General features: G+C 43.4%; 1 protein-coding gene across 3 annotated transcripts in view; it reads right to left on the bottom strand.

Annotated features, from left to right (window-relative positions):
• KCNH7 (potassium voltage-gated channel subfamily H member 7) overlaps positions 1 to 25,825 on the bottom strand; it is a 253,235-nt gene that overhangs the window by 111,312 nt on the left and 116,098 nt on the right. For all 3 annotated transcript variants that reach the window (XM_075284237.1, XM_075284238.1, XM_075284239.1), the window contains exon 3: positions 7,677 to 7,832. In XM_075284237.1, the coding sequence (XP_075140338.1) occupies positions 7,677 to 7,832 (156 nt within the window). The remainder of the gene's footprint in view (positions 1 to 7,676; positions 7,833 to 25,825) is intronic.

Genomic DNA, 25,825 nt, shown 5'->3' with positions numbered 1-25,825 from the left:
CATCTACTGTGCCCCTTATATAATGCACCATCTACTGTGCCCCTTATATAATGCACCATCTACTGTGCCCCTTATATAATGCCCCATCTACTGTGCCCCTTATATAATATACCATTTACTGTGCCCCTTATATAATGCACCAGCTACTGTGCCTCTTATAGAATTTACCATCTACTGTGCCCCTCATATAATGCACCATCTACTGTGCCCCTTATATAAGGCATCGTCTACTGTGCCCCTACTTGATGCCCTGTCTGCTGTGCCCCTTATATAATGCCCCATCATCTGTGCACTCTATACAATACACCATCTCCTGTGCCCCCTATATAATGCATTTTTATTGTGCCCCTAAATAATGCAGTTTTCTGTGCACCCTATATAAGGCACATCTATGGTGCCCCTATATAATGCATAATCTTCTGTACATCCTATATAATGCACATCTATGGTGCCCCAAATATAATTCACAGTCTACTGTGCCAACTATATAACACACCATTTACTATGCCCCGTATATAATGCACAGTCTGTTGTGCCCCCTATATAATGCAGTCTACTGTGCCCACAATATAATACACCATTTACTATGCCCTCTATATAATGCACAATCTACTGTGCCCCTATATAATACACCATTTACTATACCCTCTATATAATGCACAGTCTACTGTGCCCACAATATAATACACCATTTACTATGCCCTCTATATAATGCACAGTCTATTGTGCCCCTATATAATACACCATTTACTATACCCTCTATATAATGCACAGTCTACTGTGCCCCCTATATAATGCACCATTTACTATACCCTCTATATAATGCACAGTCTGCTGTGCCCACTATATAATACACCATTTACTATACCCTCTATATAATGCACAGTCTACTGTGCCCCCTATATAATACACCATTTACTATGCCCCTCTATATAATGCACAGTCTGTTGTGCCCCCTATATAATGCACCATTTACTATACCCTCTATATAATGCACAGTCTGCTGTGCCCACTATATAATGCACAGTCTACTGTGCCCACTATATAATACACCATTTCCTATGCCCCCTATATAATGCACAGTCTACTGTGCCCCTATATAATACACCATTTACTATACCCTCTATATAATGCACAGTCTACTGTGCCCCCTATATAATACACCATTTACTATACCCTCTATATAATGCACAGTCTGCTGTGCCCACTATATAATACACCATTTACTATACCCTCTATATAATGCACAGTCTACTGTGCCCCCTATATAATACACCATTTACTATGCCCCTCTATATAATGCACAGTCTGCTGTGCCCACTATATAATACACCATTTACTATACCCTCTATATAATGCACAGTCTGCTGTGCCCCCTATATAATACACCATTTACTATGCCCCCTATATAATGCACAGTCTGTTGTGCCCCCTATATAATGCACAGTTTACTATGCCCCCTATATAGTGCACAGTCTACTACCAGATTAAAGAATATATATGATATTTCAGCTCACATCCCTGGCACACACTCGGCACACACAGATATTTTCACTTCTAGCTCTCACCAATCCTACAGGCGGTGTCTTTGGTTTTCTAAAAATAGCAGCTTTAATGTGAACATCATTGTTTTATAGAATCCTGCAATGTGTAAGAGGCCGGGAGAGATACCGCAAACTCACAACGTCCATCATAGAGATGGCGAGAGAAAAAAAATCTAACATGGAAAAACTGGTTGCATACTTCTATGTCATTACAGGAGACAGAAGGCGAGACACAGCCACATGGACAGAGGGGGCGCCCTGACAGCACGATGCCGTTGCACTTACACATATAGGCAGTAGTATTATCTCATAGTATGTAAAAAATAGATAGTAATAGGACTAACACTGTATATAACATTATTATGTAAGCACTACATAGCAGTATTATTATATTTACACTGTATGGGGCTTTAATCTATTCGGTATATGACATCATGACAAAGGAAAACATGACGGCATTATAGTATGTCAGCACTGTATAGTAATACTACTTGACATTATACAGCGGTATTATTTAGACACTTGATGTTACTATTATTAGGGCAGAATTATGACAGCACTAACATATGCCGCTATTCTGTAGGTACTGTACTATATGGCAGTGTAATGTTATGTTTGTATTGTACGGCATTATCTTCTAATAGTATGTTACTACTCTGTAGGTTCTATATGATGGTAAGGTTTGCATGTATGACACTATTCTATGGTTGTTCTATGGCCCAAGGAGCCTCCGTCTGACACTGAACGGATGATATTATAGGTAGGAGCTATAGACCTAGTTGACATTTGGTTAAGGACTCCAATTTCTCATAAAACAAACTCAAATTTAGAGACTGCAATTCACAACAAAACCTCTGGGCGGTCTCACATACCACATGTAAGGTAGACATCTCATGACGGAGTACTGTGAAACCACTTTTTTTTTCTTTTTTTGCCATTTCACAACACATGTTTTGGGATATGGTGACCGAAGAAGAAAACTAGTGACAGTGTTGTGTGTATATGGCAGTATTATTATATTCAGCAGGTATGGTGCTGCTCTATAAAGGGATATACAGGCGCCTCTTTACAGTAACAGTAACATTAGGCAGAATTACACTGGCGCCATGGTGCAGGTTTGTCAGTGCCCCTAGCTTTTACCCCCAAAAGAAAGGGAATGACTAGGGGCACAAAGCTCACAACAACTTTTTGAGCGTCATTTAGTTGCAGCCTAAGATGATGAGGTTTCCCTTTTCCCATGTACAAAGGTGAACTAGAAATAAATGGAAATTTGTACTCGCCATAAAATCCCTTTCTGGTGGTATAAGCCCTGCCACTAGGAGGCAGACACAAGTAATAACCTAATACGTCTCATACTGATAACAATAGAGCAAAAACATAATAAACAAGTAAGAACCAACAGGGGGCGTACAAAGATTTCATACAACCCCATCATGAAGTGTAATAACGGCCCCCCTCCCCCACGGTGATATTTTTATTAAGGATTTTTTCTCCTCATTCTGAATACCATATCCTTCAGTGTCTTTACACCAGACTATATAAAACCATTGATAAATCTCCCCTGCAGCCGCCAGTGCATGGGAATTCATAGAGTCAAAGGAACCTGTAAAGTCTCCTTACATATACTGCCCCTAGTGTTGGCTGCAGGGAAACGTAGTGAATCAATGTCAAGAAGCTGCAGAAGAAGTTTAGTGCTGGCCCCCCTCCCATCAAGGGCCCCATTGCAGCTGCCTATGTCGTGGAGACACCACTGAGACCAATACGTCCTGAGCCCGGGCCAAGGAACAAACAATCGGTGGCATCTGAGCCCCACAAGGAGTTCAAGTGCAATACTGACCGGTCTCTTGGCTTCAAGTGCCCACAGGGTCTTTGCCTCAAGAGCGGGGCCAGCGGCCGCAGTGCTTGGGAGGATTGGGACCCTCACTCATACATACACCTATGTGGTACTACCCCTTTAAGTGTTAAATTGACACAAGCAGGACCTGTGATGGAGGATTTTATAGCAGTGACATTCTGAGCTGTAGGCAATAACGGTTTGCAATCCTTGAGACGTGGCCTTCAGGGATGTCATTTTTACTACTTAAGAGGCAGTGTCAAAACCTGATGCACCGGGAGGCATTTACCAGGCCATTGAAAAGAAAACATTTTACTGAACCTGAGGGCATCATTTACTAACGCTACGTGACCAGATGGCGTTCGCTCAAGCTCCAAAAGCGAGACGACGGCAGAAATTACCGCGGCTCTAGTCACAGGCTATCAAGACAAGAACTCTCATCATCAATGAGATGGAGGATGTGAAAGTTTCTTCTCCCAAATCTGCAGAACAGTCCGGAGATGACTTTGTATTCCTAAGATCATCGCAAATCACTGAAGTATCATCAGCTACAACCGCGCCTTTCATCTCCGCAATGGCTTTGCTTTTTGTTGTTTATCTGATCGTCTTTGATATCTGAACTGTCACTTTTATACATTTATAATACTGTGGTTGTCAGCGCCGTTTGCAAAAAAAGGGAGAAAGCAAAGCGAGCCGCACAATGTCAGATATCTATAGCGATGCTTTATAGGGAAGATGAAATAGATAGGAGAAGGAAATATAGAAAATAGATCAAGAAACATACAGACTAATGGAGCGGAAGAGTCTCTGGTTGGAACTGGCTTAGGCCTGGTTCAGATCTGCGTTCGGGGAGTCCGCTTGGGGACCCCCATATGGAAACCTATCCCCATAAACTATAATGGAGTCCACTTGGTTTCCGCACAAAAAATTTGGAAAGAAAAGTGCTGCTTGCAGGTCCTTTCTCTCCGCATATTTCATACAGCTAGGGGATGGCCCGAACGCAGATGTGAACCAGGCCTTCCATAGATGGACAGACAGACCAACATATAGGTAGAACAGATACTCCAACAGACATACAGATCAGATTCTATGGCAATCCTTTTCCTTTATGGTTAATCTATAGGATCTTCACCAGTTACTGCTACCAGATAAACATATGTCCCAGTCACATGATGGACACGTTATACGTTAGGTTCACATCTGCATTCGGGTTTCCGTTCAGGCTTGTAGACCCCTCGAATGGAAACCTAAACTGCTTAAAAAGCGGTTACCGCAGATCCCATAGATTATAATGGGGTCTGCTGGGTTTCCACCAGGAAATGGCGAAAATGCGGAGAGAAAAGGGCAGAAAATGTCCTACTTGCAGGACTTTTCTCTCCACATTTTTAAAGTGGAATGGGGTATGGAACCCACAGATGTAGACCGGACACTGGTGTGAACACAGCCTTATCACATGACGCAGCTCTGATAACTGCACTACATCTAAGACCTGATTCACATCTGTGCTTGGGACCCCCCCCCCAAACGGAATACCGAACGCATTGTCAAATGGTGAGCTTATGAAAGCACACGGACCCTATAGATTATAATGGGGGTTTGTGTGTTTTCTGCACAGAAAACACATGGACCCCATTGTAGTGATGTGAACCAGGCCTAAGGAAACTGGGAGGGATTCATAAAGAAAGAATATTACCAAATTGTCCATCTTTGTATTATAGAACGTAGAATCTTTATTTACTAAAAATGTAACAAATCAATAAATAAAATGTATCAAACAAAACCATCATCAAATTAATAAATTGTGCTAAAAGGAAAAACCTGAATCCCTGGTATATCACTGGTGTATATGGCTGGCTTTAGTCTACACTGGGTACAAACATTGGCGCTGCAGGCAGCAGGATGGCGTCCATTTGTTCTCATCTTTTGTATACCAGAGCTGTATTCACAGAGGTCGTGAGTTCTCGTACTGTTTGTCTAACTCTCTATTTCTAGTAAAGTGTCAGCATGGAAGCCGTATACACAGTATAACAACAATCACACCTCCCGCACAAGGTCACAGAGATGCTGCTCCTGAAGTGCCATGTTTATAATGCCGCCAGCCTGTACACATTCAACCGCATCGCCTGGATTCAAAACTTTTTCTATTGGAAATCTGCAAACGTTTACATTGTTAAAGAAGACCTTTAGCAGTCTATGACCTACTGATCCAAGCTGGAGCAGCAGAACGTAGGAGAAAGAAGATAAATTAGCCAGATTTCAAACTATTCTGTGAACACTAGAGATGAGCGAACACCGTTCGATCGAATATCAGTCCGTTCGAGGTGTTCGATTCCAATCGAACACCACAAGGCAAACGCAGTAAACATTCGTATCCCCTCCCACCTTCCCTGGCGCATTTTTTGCACCAATAACTGCGCAGGGGAGGTGGGACAGGAACTACGACAACGGAGGCAGTTAAAAAAATTTAAAAAACCCATTGGCTGCTGAAATCAGGTGACCTCCAATTTAGACAAATGGTGGATTTAACATTTGATTAATTTGGGACTGTGAACTATGCGACTGTGAGACAGGGATAGATGTACAGGCAGGGTTATCTAGGGATTACCTTTATTTAGGGGGGAATGTTACTCACCCAGCTCTTTGGGGCTCTATCTGGTCGGGATCCCTGTCAGCTTGCGATATGCACGAGCTGACTTTTTCCCATAGGAATACATTGACCAGCGTTGATTGGCCAGTGTACAACATTCGGCCAATCAACGCTGGTTCTGCTGGAGGAGACAGAGTCTAAGATCCGTCCACAGCAGTTTCCATTGTGGTCCGATCTCAGATGTAACAGTGCTGACACAGTTCTGTACATTGGAGATGAAGCAGAGCTGGGCGTGCACTCTGCTTGGCTGCATCTCTGCTTGGATGCTACATCTGCCAGCTCTCCTACATCGGGCCGTGCCCTCAGCTCAACTACTCCGGAGTAGTTGAGCTGAGTGTGCAGTATCGGACACTACTACGTGGGAGATGAAGCAGAGCTGGGGTTTTAAAGACGATCCTATTCACTACACAGCATGTAGTCCAAAAATTGTTTCAATTTTTAGACCCCACACTGTGTAGTGATTAACCCCCTCCCCCCCACCGTTGTCCGCTTACCTGCAGCTCCCTGTTCTTCTTGGTCCGGTCTGGTCCTCTGTACAGTCTTCAGAGCGCCCTGCCCCCCTCTCCCCCCTGACTAGTATTATAGAGAAAGCAGGGCTTAGGAGAGTGTGGGCGGGTACTGGGCAGGGAGACGTCTTACCGCCCAGTACCTTCCCACACTCTCCTAAGTCCCGCCCCTGTCCCCAACTAGTATTATAGAGAAGGCGGGGCTTAGGAGAGTGTGGCCAAGTACAGAAAGGGGAGCTGGGTAGTGGGATGAAACCAACAGTGAAATTTGGAATAGGACTCCTCTTGGCTAAAATCACACGGCTACAAAATTACCATAAAGGCCAAATGTCATGGTGATGGATGGAACAAACATTTGTTATAAATTCTGTATATAATGCGTCTGTACAATATACTTCGCCTGGATAAGATATGCGAAATACAAAATACGCCTGCTCAGCCAATAATTTTGACTATAAGACATCCAATGCGGCCGAGTTCACTTAAAGAATGATAAATGGAAGCGACTAGAACAAAGACGACATCGTCACGTCTAATAATTACTAAGAAGTAAGAGCAAATATAGGGCAACCTCAGAGAGCAAAAAACGTAAAAACTGGAGGAGCAGTCAATGCAAACAATGACCTCGTGAATGACTCAACCGAGAGATGCCGACAAGAATGATTTATGCTCCAATATCATATTCAATAGGTTACTGGAACGCTATAGAAACATAATATGTCAGAGACGGCGTCCACTTTCCACATTACATTTGTTCGAAGGCTCCTTTAATGATAAGCTGATCATAGAATGATCCAGTACTGTGCCACCCCTACACCCGTCAGTGGTAAACTGTCCAATAACTGGCGGAAAATGTTCAATTTACCTGCAGCGCCACCACGGGTGAAATAAGGCATTACAAACTAAAATTGATGTCCCATGTTACAGTATGGATAGAGCATAAATATAGAAAAGCTGGACAACCCCTTCAACTCAAACATGGAGTAGCCCAGAATATCTGGTGGTCCAAAGCATGTTGGACTCTCCTGACTTTACTATATGGTTATACTTCTATATATACTTATACATATCTATATTAGGCCACATATTAAAAAAACAAGCAACAAGTTAACGAGAACGTTAGTAATGTTTCTATATCGACTTACGGTTTTCTGCCTTGACTGGAAGAATTTGGCTTAATTTTTCGGGGGATTCTGGACTTTCAGCTTTCGTCACATGCTCGAAATTAATGATAAACATCATTGCGACCCCTTCCTGGTTCTTTACTGGTATGACGTGTGTGCTGCAGATGAACGTCGAGCCTGAAAATAGAACAATCATTGGAATCAATTCATTGGAATGCGCTCAACAATAATATTCACTTTTCAAGTTTTCAACAAAAAGAGGGTTATTAAAGGGTTTGTAACAGATACGAATGTCATTAAAACCTATTCAAAAACATATACAGGGACAATTTTGTGAATATTTGGTTATTTGATCTGTGATTTGCGCATGGGCCCATGTCATCCAACACTCGGGGGTGTTATTATGTTGCTAATCCTAAATTTGTCTTTATGCAACATCAGAGACTGTGTCAGATCTCCAGTCATGGCATTCCCTTCGTCCCCACAATGCTGATGACCCTTCTTCAATGAAGGACCAACATCCTAAATGGACATCACTGATAAAGTTACAGACATAGACCAAGTTGTCAATTATTCCAAATATACCAGGGCACTCTCAAAGTTTTGGAAACAATCCTGGTAAATTCAGCACATCCTGGCTTAAAAAGGAAGGTTCTTAAACAAACCCCACTTAAAGCAGTGATCTCCCCCAATTTGGGGGCAGCCTGGGCCCCAGGGGACATCCATTTATTACCAAACTAGGTAAGTTTGTATTATGGGATTGGTATCTAGAAGCAATGAAGTGTACAGAACCCTGTGACTGACTCCCCAAAACCACAGAAATAGGCACTACGTTTCAACAAGTACATTATGAATTGTCTTCTTTTCCATGCCTGGATGGGTAACAACAGCAGGGACCGAGGGTCCATAGCAAGAGATCCATACTCACTGGTGATGGAGATAGACGCAAGCCAAGAATTGCAAAACACAAACTCTTTATTGAGGGGAGTATAAAACCGGATTGGCACAACGCGTTTCGGGCCAAACACAGGCCCTTTCTCAAGTGCAAAGTTACTGTAAGATAACATAATAAAAGGAATAGGTATTCAAATGATACATACTGACGAACTTGGCTCACGCCTGGATGGGTGGGCAGTAAAAAAGAATATATAAAGAATTCCTTTAAGCTTAGATACATTGAGAGGAATTTACTAACAGTAACTGGAACAAGATATACCTGAGACCTATGCTAGCTCCTGACTGGTCTAGATTTCAATTCTGGTACACAGGAGTCTCTTAATAATCCAGACGTATCTTGCGTCAATCGTCTTTGGAAACACGAGTGTTAACAAACTCCCCTCACAGTGTGGCAACTGGGTGGAGGAGGAGAAGTCATACATAGGTTCCTCCAACCACGAGGACCATCAGCTTCCAATACTATAATATCTAAGAGAGAACCAATCGGGTATATTCAGAGGTGCAACCATAGGTGGTGCAGAGGTAGCAAATACATCTGGGCCCTAGTCTATGAGGAGGCTTAAAGGCTCCATCGGCAGATACAGTTATGCTGCATTCACACCAATATTTGGGTTTCGTCCTTTGGTTCTGCATAGGGACCCAAAAGACGGAGACCCGGTCTGCTTAAAAAGCGGTTACACACAGAAACCAGTGGACCCCATAGACTATAATGGGGTCCACCAGGTTTCCACCATAACTGAAATATACTGAAACCAACATCTTGCAGGACTTTTCTCTCTGCCTATTTCAGGCAGATTCTGCGGCAGAATCTCCTACAGAGACTCCAGCCTTAGGTGGTTGGCCCCGATACAAATTGGTCAAGAACAATTTCTCATGACACCAATTCAATACACTATCCTGACATGCTAACACAACCCATGCAAGCCTGCAAAGCACAAGATAACCACTAGGTTACACATAGACAATACAGGATGCTTTGTGACACAATATTGCCAAACACTATTGTCTTAGAAAGCTGATTATCTTATAACCCATATCTGAACAAGTACAGCCAAGAAACAAGGCTAGGTAAGGACACTCCGGTCTATATACAACTTAATAATAATAGAAAATCACATTATATGGAAGAATTTATCACAAAGAAGAATCAATCTAGAATGATGAAAAGTTTCACGGAACTTTAAGCGTGAACAGAAGAATTTGTTGTAATTTCTATATTAAATTTCCCGACCGCTGAGAGAAGAGCCGTCAGATCCTCATTTACATGCAATGTTTAATAGAAAGTTAAAAATATAATTACTGTAATGCTTAATTATAAGTTGTGGAGCTTCTACTTTTAGCTTCATCTTTAATGTGTAACGGTTAATCTTCCCATATTGATTCGTGCGGTAATAGACGGCGCAGATGTCCTACTTTATAAGTCATTTACTAAACTTCTTCATAGAGGTAAAAGCTTTATTGCCGACTACAAATTAATTCCGGCGTATCTGAAGGATAGAAAAAAAGTAGAACACGATTTTATGGCATAAAAAACAACATCTAATCCATCACTGGATGGGCAAAGTATTCGCGGTGGGAGGACTCTCCATTTCATGAAAGTTTCCCTAACCCATAACCTGTCCTTCAGATGGCCTTGATTGGTGGAGGACCAGCTCTTGACGTCCTTGTAGTTCTCTCCACTCTACCAAGTCTTCTTCATTTTTTACATCCACAACAAACTTGTCTGCACAGTCCTGGGATTGATCCAACCTTCTAGACAATTCTCCAGACTGGTTAGGGTGCACACAGGGCCACAGGGAGTGCGACTGTGACCGGGTTCGGCAAGATACAGGGCCTGTCGCCAGCTGGAGATGGCCGGGGCCCTGTACCACTATGACAGTGGTCGGGGAAAGCCTGGTTCCCCGGCCGCTATATATATTGTAAATGAAAAGGGGCCGCGACATGACACAAGACACTTGTTAGGCCACTGGGTGCACACGTCCCTCCACTGACATCAAGGGTGGAATTTGGGGAAGCAGGTTTGCCGTTTACTCATTCAGAATAGTGAGACATACTTCTGACGTGTCCAAGAGGTTTCCTTGTGCACGCCCACAATGGTGGATATCAGTATGGGCTCATGCTTTCCAATGGACCAATATACACAGCTGTAGTTTTTGCAACTGTGTAGCTGGTCCACAGTTATGGGCTACAAATGCTTCAGTAGATCCTTTACCTTTCTGCATTTGTGGTTCGGCACATTGAGTAGAATGAATGGGTCGGGGAAGACTGCGGAAGACACCAAGATACCAATTCGGGTGTCATTTTCACTGACCCGCAGTGCTTGAATTGACATGTCCAAAAGCCCTTATAGAGTTACCTGCATCTGGTAGTAAATATAATACAGTATGTAGCAGGATACATCTCAATGGACCACATTGTAAATCAGTGGTGTCGGTCAATGGTGTCCATCATGTGACCGATCCTTCACGGTCCTGCACAGAGCCTTACCAAAAACCATGCATCCCCCAGCCCACCAGGACACGGGTTCTTCACCATCCTGCCTTTACTCTCTGTTATTGTTTATAAAGCGATTGAAGCTATCGAGAAGAGACCGCTCTCTCCGCAGTCCATATCCCTTTAACAGCCCGGGACTTCCTCATCTCCACCATGGCTCATCAATCTGTTATGATCACACTGCCCAAGTTTTATCCATTGTGTCTTCAAACCATCTCCTGAACCACTTACACCACGACACTCGCTTTAGTTCCCATGGAAACAAACAAAATGACTTTAGTAAACAGAAAATAAGCAATTTAGGATTGTTCCACAAATACTAAAAATAGCCGTGCTGCAGGATAGGCGTCTCGCTCGGCTCAGACTTATTAGATCGCCATCGCACAATAGCAGTCTTTAGGCTAATGAATAACGTTTCAGAAAGCTGTCTTAGCAGAAGGGATTTTTCATCTGAATGTATGGCCGGGATAGTCTCCGTTTTGTGCAGGCGTCAGCATTTATAAATGGCGTCTCTATTGTTTGTTTACACTTTACGGCTTAAGAAAAAAAAAGACGCAGATTTATCTGAAAGGCAGTGAAAACACAATCGGTCTCACGTTTCAGAACAGTCTCACACTGAGCAGCCATTTTTTTTTTCCAAAGTAAACAATCAGAATTGCATTTTTACTGTAACAAGGGAAATTCCAGCCAGAGAAGCTCCTCAACTTGTCTAACCTTCCGAGGCTCCGCAGCTATAACAGGACGGTCTCAGAGGATACAGAATATCACCCCAGCCCTGCAGATAGATAGGTTAGTGTCACCAGAACCAGCATATCACCCCAGCCCTGCAGATAGATAGGTTAGTGTCACCAGACCCAGCATATCACTCCAGCCCTGCAGATAGATAGGTTAGTGTCACCAGACCCAGCATATCACTCCAGCCCTGCAGATAGATAGGTTACTGCCAGCAGAACCAGCATATCACCCCAGCCCTGCAGATAGATAGGTTACTGTCAGCAGAACCAGCATATCACCCCAGCCCTGCAGATAGATAGGTTACTGTCAGCAGAACCAGCATATCACCCCAGCCCTGCAGATAGATAGGTTAGTGTCACCAGAACCAGCATATCACCCCAGTCCTGCAGATAGATAGGTTAGAGTCACCAGAACCAGTATATCACCCCAGACCTGCAGATAGATAGGTTACTGTCACCAGAACCAGCATATCACCCCAGCCCTGCAGATAGATAGGTTAGTGTCACCAGAACCAGCATATCACCCCAGCCCTGCAGATAGATAGGTTACTGTCACCAGAACCAGCATATCACCCCAGTCCTGCAGATAGATAGGTTAGTGTCACCAGAACCAGCATATCACCCCAGCCCTGCAGATAGATAGGTTAGTGTCACCAGAACCAGCATATCACCCCAGCCCTGCAGATAGATAGGTTACTGTCACCAGAACCAGCATATCACCCCAGCCCTGCAGATAGATAGGTTACTGTCACCAGAACCAGCATATCACCCCAGCCCTGCAGATAGATAGGTTAGTATTACCAGACCCAGCATATCACCCCAGCCCTGCAGATAGATAGGTTACTGTCACCAGAACCAGCATATCACCCCAGCCTTGCAGATAGATAGGTTACTGTCACCAGAACCATCATATCACCCCAGCCCTGCAGATAGATAGGTTAGTGTCACCTGAGTTTAACAGTATTTTTAAATCAGTGCCTCTGTTGCAAATATACCGCCATGTTTTAATCAATATGCAAATAAGCTCTTTGGAACAAGAAAGATGCTGCTGCTTACCTCTTTGGAGCAATGGTGATGCCCTTGTTGCACCAATGAGCTCATTTGCATATTGACAAAAGGCTACATCTTGGCCATGGAGGCAGAATTTAATAAATGAGGTGGTCTCTACTTAGCACACAGGAGATTTAGTCTTTCATTGGAAATCCGGCTCCCCCTGCGGAGTTTTCGTTTACAACGTTCACATTACCTGTAAGTACAGTTTCACTGCTCGTGTCACCCGATATGTGATATATAAGTGATGTCATCCCCTCTTACACCGCCGTGCAGACATTGTAAAGCTCAGCAGTGAAACCCTTATCCCCGGGCCTGATTAGCATCTGTCAGGAGCGGTAATGGAAGCCACATCAAACAGCCAGCGTATCCGAGCTCCCACCAACATATGTAAATGGACAACAAGCCCATGTTCTGTGTTGACCTTTTACACAAATGAACTTTGTGAAACCATTAAAAAAATATAAGTCAGCGGATTGGGTTAACACGTTGGAGCTATCCGGGACGTGCCTCAGTGGTCGAGGGTTTTATTTGATTGTCTTATGGTTAATAATTTATCGGCCTTCTCAAATGGTACCAGACAACATTCACCGACGGCCTCCGTCGTGTCCTTTCATGGAAAAAGGAACGCAGATACAATTATTGTTTAGCAGCCTGTTTAAAGGGCATGTAAATCGTACGAAAAGAAAAAATGTTGTGCCACAGGAGCTCCCTGCTGTCAGGACAGTGCCATCGTCAGGAAATAATTATATTACCGATTATTCTATATGGAAAATCTGTGACATAATGATGACATCACATGGTCCATCTTAACTGCATCATTTTTGCATATTTTAACCCTGTATACAGATTTTTCTGCTGCATGAAGTGAAGGCGACTCTCTAGTATACTAGGACTTCTAATGGGTTGCAGTCTGACTGCCAGGACTCCTAAAATCCTCAGAATAAGGGGCCACAGCACTAGCTAATCCCAGCCACTCCATTATTGGTTTGTGTTAACTTTGCTACATTTATACGTTCCGTAATACGTTTCTCGAGAGACCCCGGTCAGTAAAAAGGGATCCACATGGGATTACATAGATGAATCCCTCTTGTTGCTGGACCCTTCAGAGGGTATTTATCCCTCAAGGTCACATTTTCCCACCATTTTCCACCCCAGCTTTAGACTGAGGCCCACGTTGCTTTTTTTGTTGCAGATTTTGCTGTGGTTTTTTGGCCAAGGGTGGATTGAGCAGAAGGTAGGAGTACAAGAACTTCCTCTATATTTCCAATTCCTTTTGTAGCCATTCTTGGCTTTTGCTCAAATAAAGTGCAACAAAACCTGCAACAAAAAAAATCTGTATTTCTGCAATGTGAAGCTCAAAGGGGTATTCCCACGTGGCATACTCACCAGTCTTCGCTGCTGTAAAATCTTCTTTCTTCCTGCTTTGTTGCGTCATTGGTGGGCGGGGTTACATATGCAAAGCCAGCGGCAAGATGACGTCGCTTCTATGCCGCTGGCCCTGCGTGCGCACTCCCGATGCAGCTAGGCATTGGTGAGACCAGTCTTCACAATGCCAATACAGACCCAGCATCCGCTGTATTCCTCCGCCCCCCCTCCGGAATAGCATCATCGCTCCTGCCGCTGCTGGCTTCATGCAGGGCAGGAGCGTAGCGATGTCGCAGGCACCTGTGCCGGCATCTAACCCTCCCCGGCATCCGCCTCTCTATTACAGTGGATGCCGGGTCTGTATAGGCGGCCCCTTCCCCCAAAGTTTAAACTACCCCCCCCCCTTCCAGGCTCGCTCCCGTGCCCTTCGCCCCTCATCCCTAAAAGTTGTTTTTATATTCTTGCCATAGCAATAAGTCGCTCATCGTGCGTAAACAGGGAAAGTTCATCTGAATTCAAATGTTCCTTTCATCCAACATCAGGATCTACGTGTTTTTTATGCGATTTACAATCCTATGGCCTCTTTTTGGATTTCTCTGGATTTATAGTGCGTATTCCTAAGCCCATTCATGCGGATAGGCGTCTTAGTTTTGGTAAAAATCCTTCGATAAACAGAATCATCACAAATCTATTAATCCCATCAGAAATGTGTTTACGGAGCGCAGATGAAGCGAGACCGAAACCTTCTCAGCGCCTTTTATAAGCAAACTCAACAGCATTTACCACTTCAGAAATTTCCACGCTTAAACAGCGTTACCTTTTCAAGAATTTCGCTTCGCCTCTGCCTGCCGTATGACATTTCATTTTTCTAAATATTCAATTTCTTGGTATTGTCAGCACTTTCGTGCCATCTGTTTATAGCTTGCTGGCTCGGTTTCATGATTCACTGTCAAAATCTCTCATGTCCTACAGCTCCAGTCTGCGTGTGTATGACCTTTATAACCTGATATAGGAAAAGCAAGCCAAAATAGGGAAACCCCACTGTCTTCATTATTGCACTCCCTTATCCAGGGTGCATGCACACCACAGCCAACGTTGGAAAGCATCTGTTCATTAAAATACAATTGAGCACAGGCTGTTCTGCTCGCTGTATAAGTCAGGCTGCTAGGTGGAACGCTTCAGTTTGTTATGCCCTGGCTGCGGTCTCACACCAGAAGTTACGATGCAGTGCGGCACATCTCGAACTTTTTTTCTTATTTTTGTTTACTAGGGGAAAGATCTGATCCTGGTGCTCATATAACACAGCCATAAGCTACCCTAATAATACAGGCTGTAGTGGGTTCAGGAGGGGGGAAGAAGAGAGTCGCTGGTTTTAGGGGTACAGAAGACTTAGAGGGAGGAGATCATAGCGGTGGAGGTACAAGAAGGTGGATCAAAACGCGTTGGTAGTGGGGATGGAGGGAGGAGAATATCATGCCGATGGTGTTAGAGCACCAGCTGGTACAGTGAAGTGACCCAAGGAAACTTGCAGGAAGGCAGTGCCAGCCTTCTGATCACTTGGCAACTTTACCAAGAGTAGTGGAGCCAGAGAGACATTGGCCTCAGCCCATGGCCGCTGCATGAACCAACAAGGGTAGCAATTTGGCAAACCAGTTGTAAACGTAAGTCAAGCAAAAATGGAACCTGGTATACCATTGGTACAAATAAACAAGACTGTACTAATACCCGGAAGAGTTGATGTTCGGGTTCATGTTGCTCATTCACAGATTTGTCCAATCTGGTTAAGGACTCTAATCTGGCATGAAGTCAATCAACATAAGATTGACAGGCTGCTATTCACAGAACAACCATTGGGTGTCTATACACAGACAGAAATAGCAACTCACTCTGTGACATAATATCATGAAATCACATGGTCTTGAAAAGCTGGTCATCTCGCAATTCACATATCTAGCCATGTTCGATGAAAAAGTCAAGATAAGAAAGGACACCTCTGTAACTTGCTGAAGACTGTACAAACTGCTGTTTAATGCAAATGTTACAGGAAAATTTCATTGCATATAGTGTTCCGAGATGCAAGTGTTCCACTGCATTACAAGGCAGACTCTGTCCATATTTCTCTATGGAGCAAGGGCTATATAAATATGGCATATTGTGTATCACTTGGACTTGCCATCACTTCCTGATCTGACAGAATGCAGAGAGTGAAGGGGTCACAGCCCAGTGGTGGCCAGAAACAGATGGTGGCCAGTAAAGAAAAACTGATCCTTCTCAAGATCGGCGAGAGTCTCCACAGTCCATGTAATGTGCCATTACTTACTTTAGGTAATGAGAAGACTCCTGTAATGGAGAGGAAAAGGTTCTCAGGATTTTGCCATTCACAGAAGCTGTGTTACTTTGCCATTGTGTTCTGTGTGTCTATTGGGAAGACCTGGTACGGCAGCCAGAGAGGTGGCGCTATAACTGAAAAGAATCAGCATGGCAGACATGTCACACTTCTTCAGTTTCCATTTTTACTACAGATATTTATGTCTCATCGATCTCCCTTCACTGTTCCCTACAACATTCCTACGCAGATACTGTATATTCTCAGCCGGCCATTGTTTGGAGTGGTTAATACTATACATTGTCGATTCAGAGGTAATAAACCGGTAATGGCGGAATAAACCTGCTGGGCCGAGGACGGATCTTGCAAATATTGCATCACGAAGAGGCCATAAGCAATTTATATCTGTACATTTGTTTTACACCAGTGTGTCAAGTGGGAATCTCGGAATAGTTATATAGGGGACATTAAGTTGAAGGGTATTCTGGAGCAGATGGCTCAGGCAGCAGCATTTTCCATCAAGAGAGGCAGTAAAAAGCCGATTGCCGCATCATCGCCACCTTGGGATAAGTGAACCTTGCCTTTTACACAGTAATGAATGTATAGGTGCGATGTAACTGTACGGATAGCGGGGTGCGCAGAATAAGGGGAAAGTGGAAGACTTGTTATGTTTTGTATTTATTTATTAAAAAATGTGAAATTATTGAAAATTTTCGAAAATTAGAAATAGAAATTTGCAATATTCTCCTTGTAAGGCTTTCTGTCACCCAGGGCGAAGGTTCATTTACTGCCTCTACTTTGTATCTAAGTACATAACAGTGTTTTTTTGGCACATGTCCCGGCTGCCCCCCGCAGCTATGCCCAACTTATGTCAAGATCAGCAAGACAACTGATATTTACCATAGATCTACTTTATGATGACAGTTTTATGGTTGAAAACTTGCTAAAAAAATTAAATCAAAATTTTCTTCTTCAGTTCATTACAATTATGGCAATACCTAATGTATCTAGTTTTTGTTGTTATTGACTAGGTTGCCAAAATAAAATTCCATTTTTCCATAAAACTAAATTGACTCCCTTAACTTTTATTTTTTTCGGTTGATGGACTGGTCAGGTGATTTTTCCATTTTGAGCTGCATTGGTTATTGCTAAACATTTCTAGCTACACATGAATTTTTGATCAAGAGCATCACCGTTTGACCAAGATCTGTCCTGAGAAGTTGCAGCCGAGCATTAATTCCAACATTGCATTCATTCCGCATGGGAGTGCAGGAGGTAGGTGAGCACAGATCTTGGCTACCTCCAAAGTACAGTGAGTACAGAGTACAGCACTCGGCTGCCTTCACAGTGCAGCGCTCAAATACAGTATCTTCAGAGTACAGAGCTTGGATATTTCCAGAATACAGAGATCAAATGGCTACAGATTACAGAGCTTTGATATCTTCAGAGTACAAACCTCAGATATATCCAGAGTACAGAGCTCAGATAGCTACAGATTACAGAGCTCTGATATCTCCAGAGTAGAGAGCTGGGATATCTTCAGAATATAGCACTCAGATATCTACAGAGTACAGCGCTCAGATATCTACAGAGTACAGCGCTCAGATATCTACAGAGTATGGCGCTCGGATATCTCCAGAGTACAGAGCTCAGATATCTCCAGAGTACAGTGCTCAGATATCTCCAGAGTAGAGAGTTGGAATATCTTCAGACTACAGCACTCTGATATCCACAGAGCACGGCGCTTGGATATCTTGAGAGTACAGAGCTTGGATATCTTGAGAGTACAGAGCTTGGATATCTTGAGAGTACAGAGCTTGGATATCTCCAGAATACAGCGTTCAGATATCTACAGAGTATGGTGCTTGGATATCTCCAGAGTACAGAGCTCGGATATCTCCAGAGTACAGTGCTCAGATATCTCCAGAGTACAGAGCTTAGATATCTCCAGAGTACAGAGCTTGGATATCTCCAGAATACAGAGCTTGGATATCTCCAGAGTACAGAGCTCGGATATCTCCAGAGTACAGTGCTCGGATATCTCCAGAGTACAGTGCTCAGATATCTCCAGAGTACAGTGCTCGGATATCTCCAGGGTACAGAGCTCAGATATCTCCAGAGTACAGTGCTCAGATATCTCCAGAGTACAGAGCTCGGATATCTCCAGAGTACAGTCCTCAGATATCTCCAGAGTACAGAGCTCAGATATCTCCAGAGTACAGAGCTCAGATATCTCCAGAGTACAGTGCTCGGATATCTCCAGAGTACAGAGCTCGGATATCTCCAGAGTACAGTGCTCAGATATCTCCAGAGTACAGAGCTCAGATATCTCCAGAGTAGAGTGCTCGGATATCTCCAGAGTACAGTGCTCGGATATCTCCAGGGTACAGAGCTCAGATATCTCCAGAGCACAGAGCTCAGATATCTCCAGAGTACAGAGCTCAGATATCTCCAGAGTACAGTGCTCGGATATCTCCAGGTCACAGAGCTCAGATATCTCCAGAGCACAGTGCTCAGATATCTCCAGAGTACAGTGCTCAGATATCTCCAGAGTACAGAGCTCGGATATCTCCAGGGTACAGAGCTCGGATATCTCCAGAGTACAGTGCTCAGATATCTCCAGAGTACAGAGCTCAGATATCTCCAGAATACAGAGCTCAGATATCTCCAGAATACAGGGCCTCTGCGTGTTCGTGATCATGTGTTTATTTTTGAGGTTACCTTTCTAACAAAAAGTAATTGTCCAAGGCAGAGACCCCCTTTACAGCACACTAGTTCTAGAGCACCTATTAGCTCCTTCTTTGTCTTTTCTTAAGAAGCTCAAATTTTTTTTTCTTGCTTCCTTTTTCCAACACCAGACAATCTATACCGCCATCCTCTGCAGCTACAAATGAGCTCTCAATTTCACATCTCAGTATACACAATATATGGGTCAGTATCCAGCTTCAGGCCTTACTTCTCCAATGCTCAGAGCTTCTTTATTGACTCCAGCAATGACAAGCAGAAGACGAGACATTAAAGGCAAGAGTAACTTCTTTAATTAAATTAATCTGGAATGAGACTTAAATGTTATAACTTGGGGCATATAGGAATGTAAGCAAATCTGCTCGTCCAGGATGGTAGAAAATAGTATTATTATCATTATTAGAGATGAGCGAACAGTGTTCTATCGAACTCATGTTCGATCGGATATTAGGCTGTTCGGCATGTTCGAATCGAATCGAACACCGCGTGGTAAAGTGCGCCATTACTCGATTCCCCTCCCACCTTCCCTGGCGCCTTTTTTGCTCCAATAACAGCGCTGGGTAGGTGGGACAGGAACTACGACACCGGTGACGTTGAGAAAAGTAGGCAAAACCCATTGGCTGCCGAAAACATGTGACCTCTAATTTAAAAGAACAGCGACGCCCAGCTTCGCGTCATTCTGAGCTTGCAATTCACCGAGGACGGAGGTTTCCGTCCAGCTAGCTAGGGCTTAGATTCTGGGTAGGCAGGGACAGGCTAGGATAGGAAGGAGAAGACAACCAACAGCTCTTGTAAGAGCTAAATTCCAGGGAGAAGCTTGTCAGTGTAACGTGGCACTGACGGGCTCAATCGCCGCAACCCAGCTTTCCCAGGATCCTGAATGGAATACACTGTCAGTGTATTCCCGTATACCCGATATATACCCCGATACCCGTTCCAACGGTGTGCCCCCCCACCTTCACCCCAGAAATACCCTGCAAGTCCCCTAGCAATAGAATTGGGGCTATATACACCCACAATTTTTACTACTGGTATACAGTGCCATTGTCTGACTGGGAATTCAAAGAATATATTGGGAATACAAATACCCTCATTTCTTGCTACTGCCATATAGTGCCAGTTTCTGACTGGTAATTCAAAGAATATATTGGGGTTACGTGCACCCACAATTTTTACTACTGGTATACAGTGCCATTGTCTGACTGGGAATTCAAAGAATATATTGGGAATACAAATACCCTCATTTCTTGCTACTGCCATATAGTGCCAGTGTCTGACTGGGAATTCAAAGAATATATTGGGGTTACGTGCACCCACAATTTTTACTACTGGTATACAGTGCCATTGTCTGACTGGGAATTCAAAGAGTATATTGGGAATACAAATACCCTCATTTCTTGCTACTGCCATATAGTGCCAGTTTCTGACTGGGAATTCAAAGAATATATTGGGGTTACGTGCACCCACAATTTTTACTACTGGTATACAGTGCCATTGTCTGACTGGGAATTCAAAGAATATATTGGGGTTATAAATACCCTCATTTCTTGCTACTGCCATATAGTGCCAGTTTCTGACTGGTAATTCAAAGAATATATTGGGGTTACGTGCACCCACAATTTTTACTACTGGTATACAGTGCCATTGTCTGACTGGGAATTCAAAGAGTATATTGGGAATACAAATACCCTCATTTCTTGCTACTGCCATATAGTGCCAGTTTCTGACTGGGAATTCAAAGAATATATTGGGGTTACGTGCACCCACAATTTTTACTACTGGTATACAGTGCCATTGTCTGACTGGGAATTCAAAGAGTATATTGGGAATACAAATACCCTCATTTCTTGCTACTGCCATATAGTGCCAGTTTCTGACTGGGAATTCAAAGAATATATTGGGGTTACGTGCACCCACAATTTTTACTACTGGTATACAGTGCCATTGTCTGACTGGGAATTCAAAGAGTATATTGGGAATACAAATACCCTCATTTCTTGCTACTGCCATATAGTGCCAGTTTCTGACTGGGAATTCAAAGAATATATTGGGGTTACGTGCACCCACAATTTTTACTACTGGTATACAGTGCCATTGTCTGACTGGGAATTCAAAGAGTATATTGGGAATACAAATACCCTCATTTCTTGCTACTGCCATATAGTGCCAGTTTCTGACTGGGAATTCAAAGAATATATTGGGGTTACGTGCACCCACAATTTTTACTACTGGTATACAGTGCCATTGTCTGACTGGGAATTCAAAGAATATATTGGGGTTATAAATACCCTCATTTCTTGCTACTGCCATATAGTGCCAGTTTCTGACTGGTAATTCAAAGAATATATTGGGGTTACGTGCACCCACAATTTTTACTACTGGTATACAGTGCCATTGTCTGACTGGGAATTCAAAGAGTATATTGGGAATACAAATACCCTCATTTCTTGCTACTGCCATATAGTGCCAGTTTCTGACTGGGAATTCAAAGAATATATTGGGGTTACGTGCACCCACAATTTTTACTACTGGTATACAGTGCCATTGTCTGACTGGGAATTCAAAGAGTATATTGGGAATACAAATACCCTCATTTCTTGCTACTGCCATATAGTGCCAGTTTCTGACTGGGAATTCAAAGAATATATTGGGGTTACGTGCACCCACAATTTTTACTACTGGTATACAGTGCCATTGTCTGACTGGGAATTCAAAGAGTATATTGGGAATACAAATACCCTCATTTCTTGCTACTGCCATATAGTGCCAGTTTCTGACTGGGAATTCAAAGAATATATTGGGGTTACGTGCACCCACAATTTTTACTACTGGTATACAGTGCCATTGTCTGACTGGGAATTCAAAGAGTATATTGGGAATACAAATACCCTCATTTCTTGCTACTGCCATATAGTGCCAGTTTCTGACTGGGAATTCAAAGAATATATTGGGGTTACGTGCACCCACAATTTTTACTACTGGTATACAGTGCCATTGTCTGACTGGGAATTCAAAGAGTATATTGGGAATACAAATACCCTCATTTCTTGCTACTGCCATATAGTGCCAGTTTCTGACTGGGAATTCAAAGAATATATTGGGGTTACGTGCACCCACAATTTTTACTACTGGTATACAGTGCCATTGTCTGACTGGGAATTCAAAGAATATATTGGGGTTATAAATACCCTCATTTCTTGCTACTGCCATATAGTGCCAGTTTCTGACTGGTAATTCAAAGAATATATTGGGGTTACGTGCACCCACAATTTTTACTACTGGTATACAGTGCCATTGTCTGACTGGGAATTCAAAGAGTATATTGGGAATACAAATACCCTCATTTCTTGCTACTGCCATATAGTGCCAGTTTCTGACTGGGAATTCAAAGAATATATTGGGGTTACGTGCACCCACAATTTTTACTACTGGTATACAGTGCCATTGTCTGACTGGGAATTCAAAGAGTATATTGGGAATACAAATACCCTCATTTCTTGCTACTGCCATATAGTGCCAGTTTCTGACTGGGAATTCAAAGAATATATTGGGGTTACGTGCACCCACAATTTTTACTACTGGTATACAGTGCCATTGTCTGACTGGGAATTCAAAGAGTATATTGGGAATACAAATACCCTCATTTCTTGCTACTGCCATATAGTGCCAGTTTCTGACTGGGAATTCAAAGAATATATTGGGGTTACGTGCACCCACAATTTTTACTACTGGTATACAGTGCCATTGTCTGACTGGGAATTCAAAGAGTATATTGGGAATACAAATACCCTCATTTCTTGCTACTGCCATATAGTGCCAGTTTCTGACTGGGAATTCAAAGAATATATTGGGGTTACGTGCACCCACAATTTTTACTACTGGTATACAGTGCCATTGTCTGACTGGGAATTCAAAGAGTATATTGGGAATACAAATACCCTCATTTCTTGCTACTGCCATATAGTGCCAGTTTCTGACTGGGAATTCAAAGAATATATTGGGGTTACGTGCACCCACAATTTTTACTACTGGTATACAGTGCCATTGTCTGACTGGGAATTCAAAGAGTATATTGGGAATACAAATACCCTCATTTCTTGCTACTGCCATATAGTGCCAGTTTCTGACTGGGAATTCAAAGAATATATTGGGGTTACGTGCACCCACAATTTTTACTACTGGTATACAGTGCCATTGTCTGACTGGGAATTCAAAGAATATATTGGGGTTATAAATACCCTCATTTCTTGCTACTGCCATATAGTGCCAGTTTCTGACTGGTAATTCAAAGAATATATTGGGGTTACGTGCACCCACAATTTTTACTACTGGTATACAGTGCCATTGTCTGACTGGGAATTCAAAGAGTATATTGGGAATACAAATACCCTCATTTCTTGCTACTGCCATATAGTGCCAGTTTCTGACTGGGAATTCAAAGAATATATTGGGGTTACGTGCACCCACAATTTTTACTACTGGTATACAGTGCCATTGTCTGACTGGGAATTCAAAGAGTATATTGGGAATACAAATACCCTCATTTCTTGCTACTGCCATATAGTGCCAGTTTCTGACTGGGAATTCAAAGAATATATTGGGGTTACGTGCACCCACAATTTTTACTACTGGTATACAGTGCCATTGTCTGACTGGGAATTCAAAGAGTATATTGGGAATACAAATACCCTCATTTCTTGCTACTGCCATATAGTGCCAGTTTCTGACTGGGAATTCAAAGAATATATTGGGGTTACGTGCACCCACAATTTTTACTACTGGTATACAGTGCCATTGTCTGACTGGGAATTCAAAGAGTATATTGGGAATACAAATACCCTCATTTCTTGCTACTGCCATATAGTGCCAGTTTCTGACTGGGAATTCAAAGAATATATTGGGGTTACGTGCACCCACAATTTTTACTACTGGTATACAGTGCCATTGTCTGACTGGGAATTCAAAGAGTATATTGGGAATACAAATACCCTCATTTCTTGCTACTGCCATATAGTGCCAGTTTCTGACTGGGAATTCAAAGAATATATTGGGGTTACGTGCACCCACAATTTTTACTACTGGTATACAGTGCCATTGTCTGACTGGGAATTCAAAGAGTATATTGGGAATACAAATACCCTCATTTCTTGCTACTGCCATATAGTGCCAGTTTCTGACTGGGAATTCAAAGAATATATTGGGGTTACGTGCACCCACAATTTTTACTACTGGTATACAGTGCCATTGTCTGACTGGGAATTCAAAGAGTATATTGGGAATACAAATACCCTCATTTCTTGCTACTGCCATATAGTGCCAGTTTCTGACTGGGAATTCAAAGAATATATTGGGGTTACGTGCACCCACAATTTTTACTACTGGTATACAGTGCCAATTTCTAACTAGGAATTCAAAATGCGCAAGGCTCCCGGAAAGGGACGTGGACGAGGCCGTGGGCGAGGTCGGGGGAATGGTTCTGGGGAGCAAGGTAGCAGTGAAGCCACAGGGCGTCCCGTGCCTACTCCTGTGGGGCAGCAAGCATTGCGCCACTCCACAGTGCCAGGGTTGCTTGCCACATTAACTAAACTGCAGGGTACAAACCTTAGTAGGCCCGAGAACCAGGAACAGGTCTTGCAATGGCTGTCAGAGAACGCTTACAGCACATTGTCCAGCAGCCAGTCAGACTCTGCCTCCTCTCCTCCTATTACCCAACAGTCTTGTCTTCCTTCCTCCCAAAATTCCGAAGCTTTACAGAACAATAACCCAAACTGTCCCTGCTCCCCAGAGCTGTTCTCCGCTCCTTTCATTGTCCCTCAACCTGCCTCTCCACGTCACGATTCCACGAACCTAACAGAGGAGCATCTGTGTCCAGATGCTCAAACACTAGAGTCTCCTCCATCTCCGTTCGATTTGGTGGTGGATGACCAGCAACCCACCCTCATCGACGATGATGTGACGCAGTTGCCGTCAGGGCATCCAGTTGACCGGCGCATTGTGCGGGAGGAGGAGATGAGACAGGAGTTGGAAGAGGAAGTGGTGGATGATGAGGACACTACCCGACCTGGACAGGGGGGATGTCAAGCGGGGAAAGTAGTGTGGATGTTGAGGCAGGTGCAGCACCAAAAAGGGTAGCTAGAGGCAGAGGCAGAGGTCAGCAGCTTAGGCGAAGCCAGGCCACACCCGGAATCTCCCAAGATGTTCCAGTTCGTACCCAGCCCCGAAAAACTCCCACCTCGAGGGCACGTTTCTCGAAGGTGTGGAGTTTTTTCAAGGAATGCGCCGAGGACAGATATAGTGTTGTCTGCACAATTTGCCTCTCGAAATTGATTAGGGGCTCTGAGAAGAGCAACCTGTCCACCACTTCAATGCGCCGTCATTTGGAATCCAAGCACTGGAATCAGTGGCAGGCAGCAACGGCAGGACAAAGGCCGCCTGCCGTTCACGCCACTGCCACTGCCTCTGCCTCTGCCACTGCCACTGCTGACTGTGCTGGCTCG

This window comes from Leptodactylus fuscus, chromosome 8 (assembly GCF_031893055.1).
Source record: "Leptodactylus fuscus isolate aLepFus1 chromosome 8, aLepFus1.hap2, whole genome shotgun sequence".
Classification (NCBI taxonomy): Eukaryota; Metazoa; Chordata; class Amphibia; order Anura; family Leptodactylidae; genus Leptodactylus; species Leptodactylus fuscus.
Note: the sequence above shows the minus strand (reverse complement) of the source record. Positions and strands in the feature narration are given on the sequence as shown.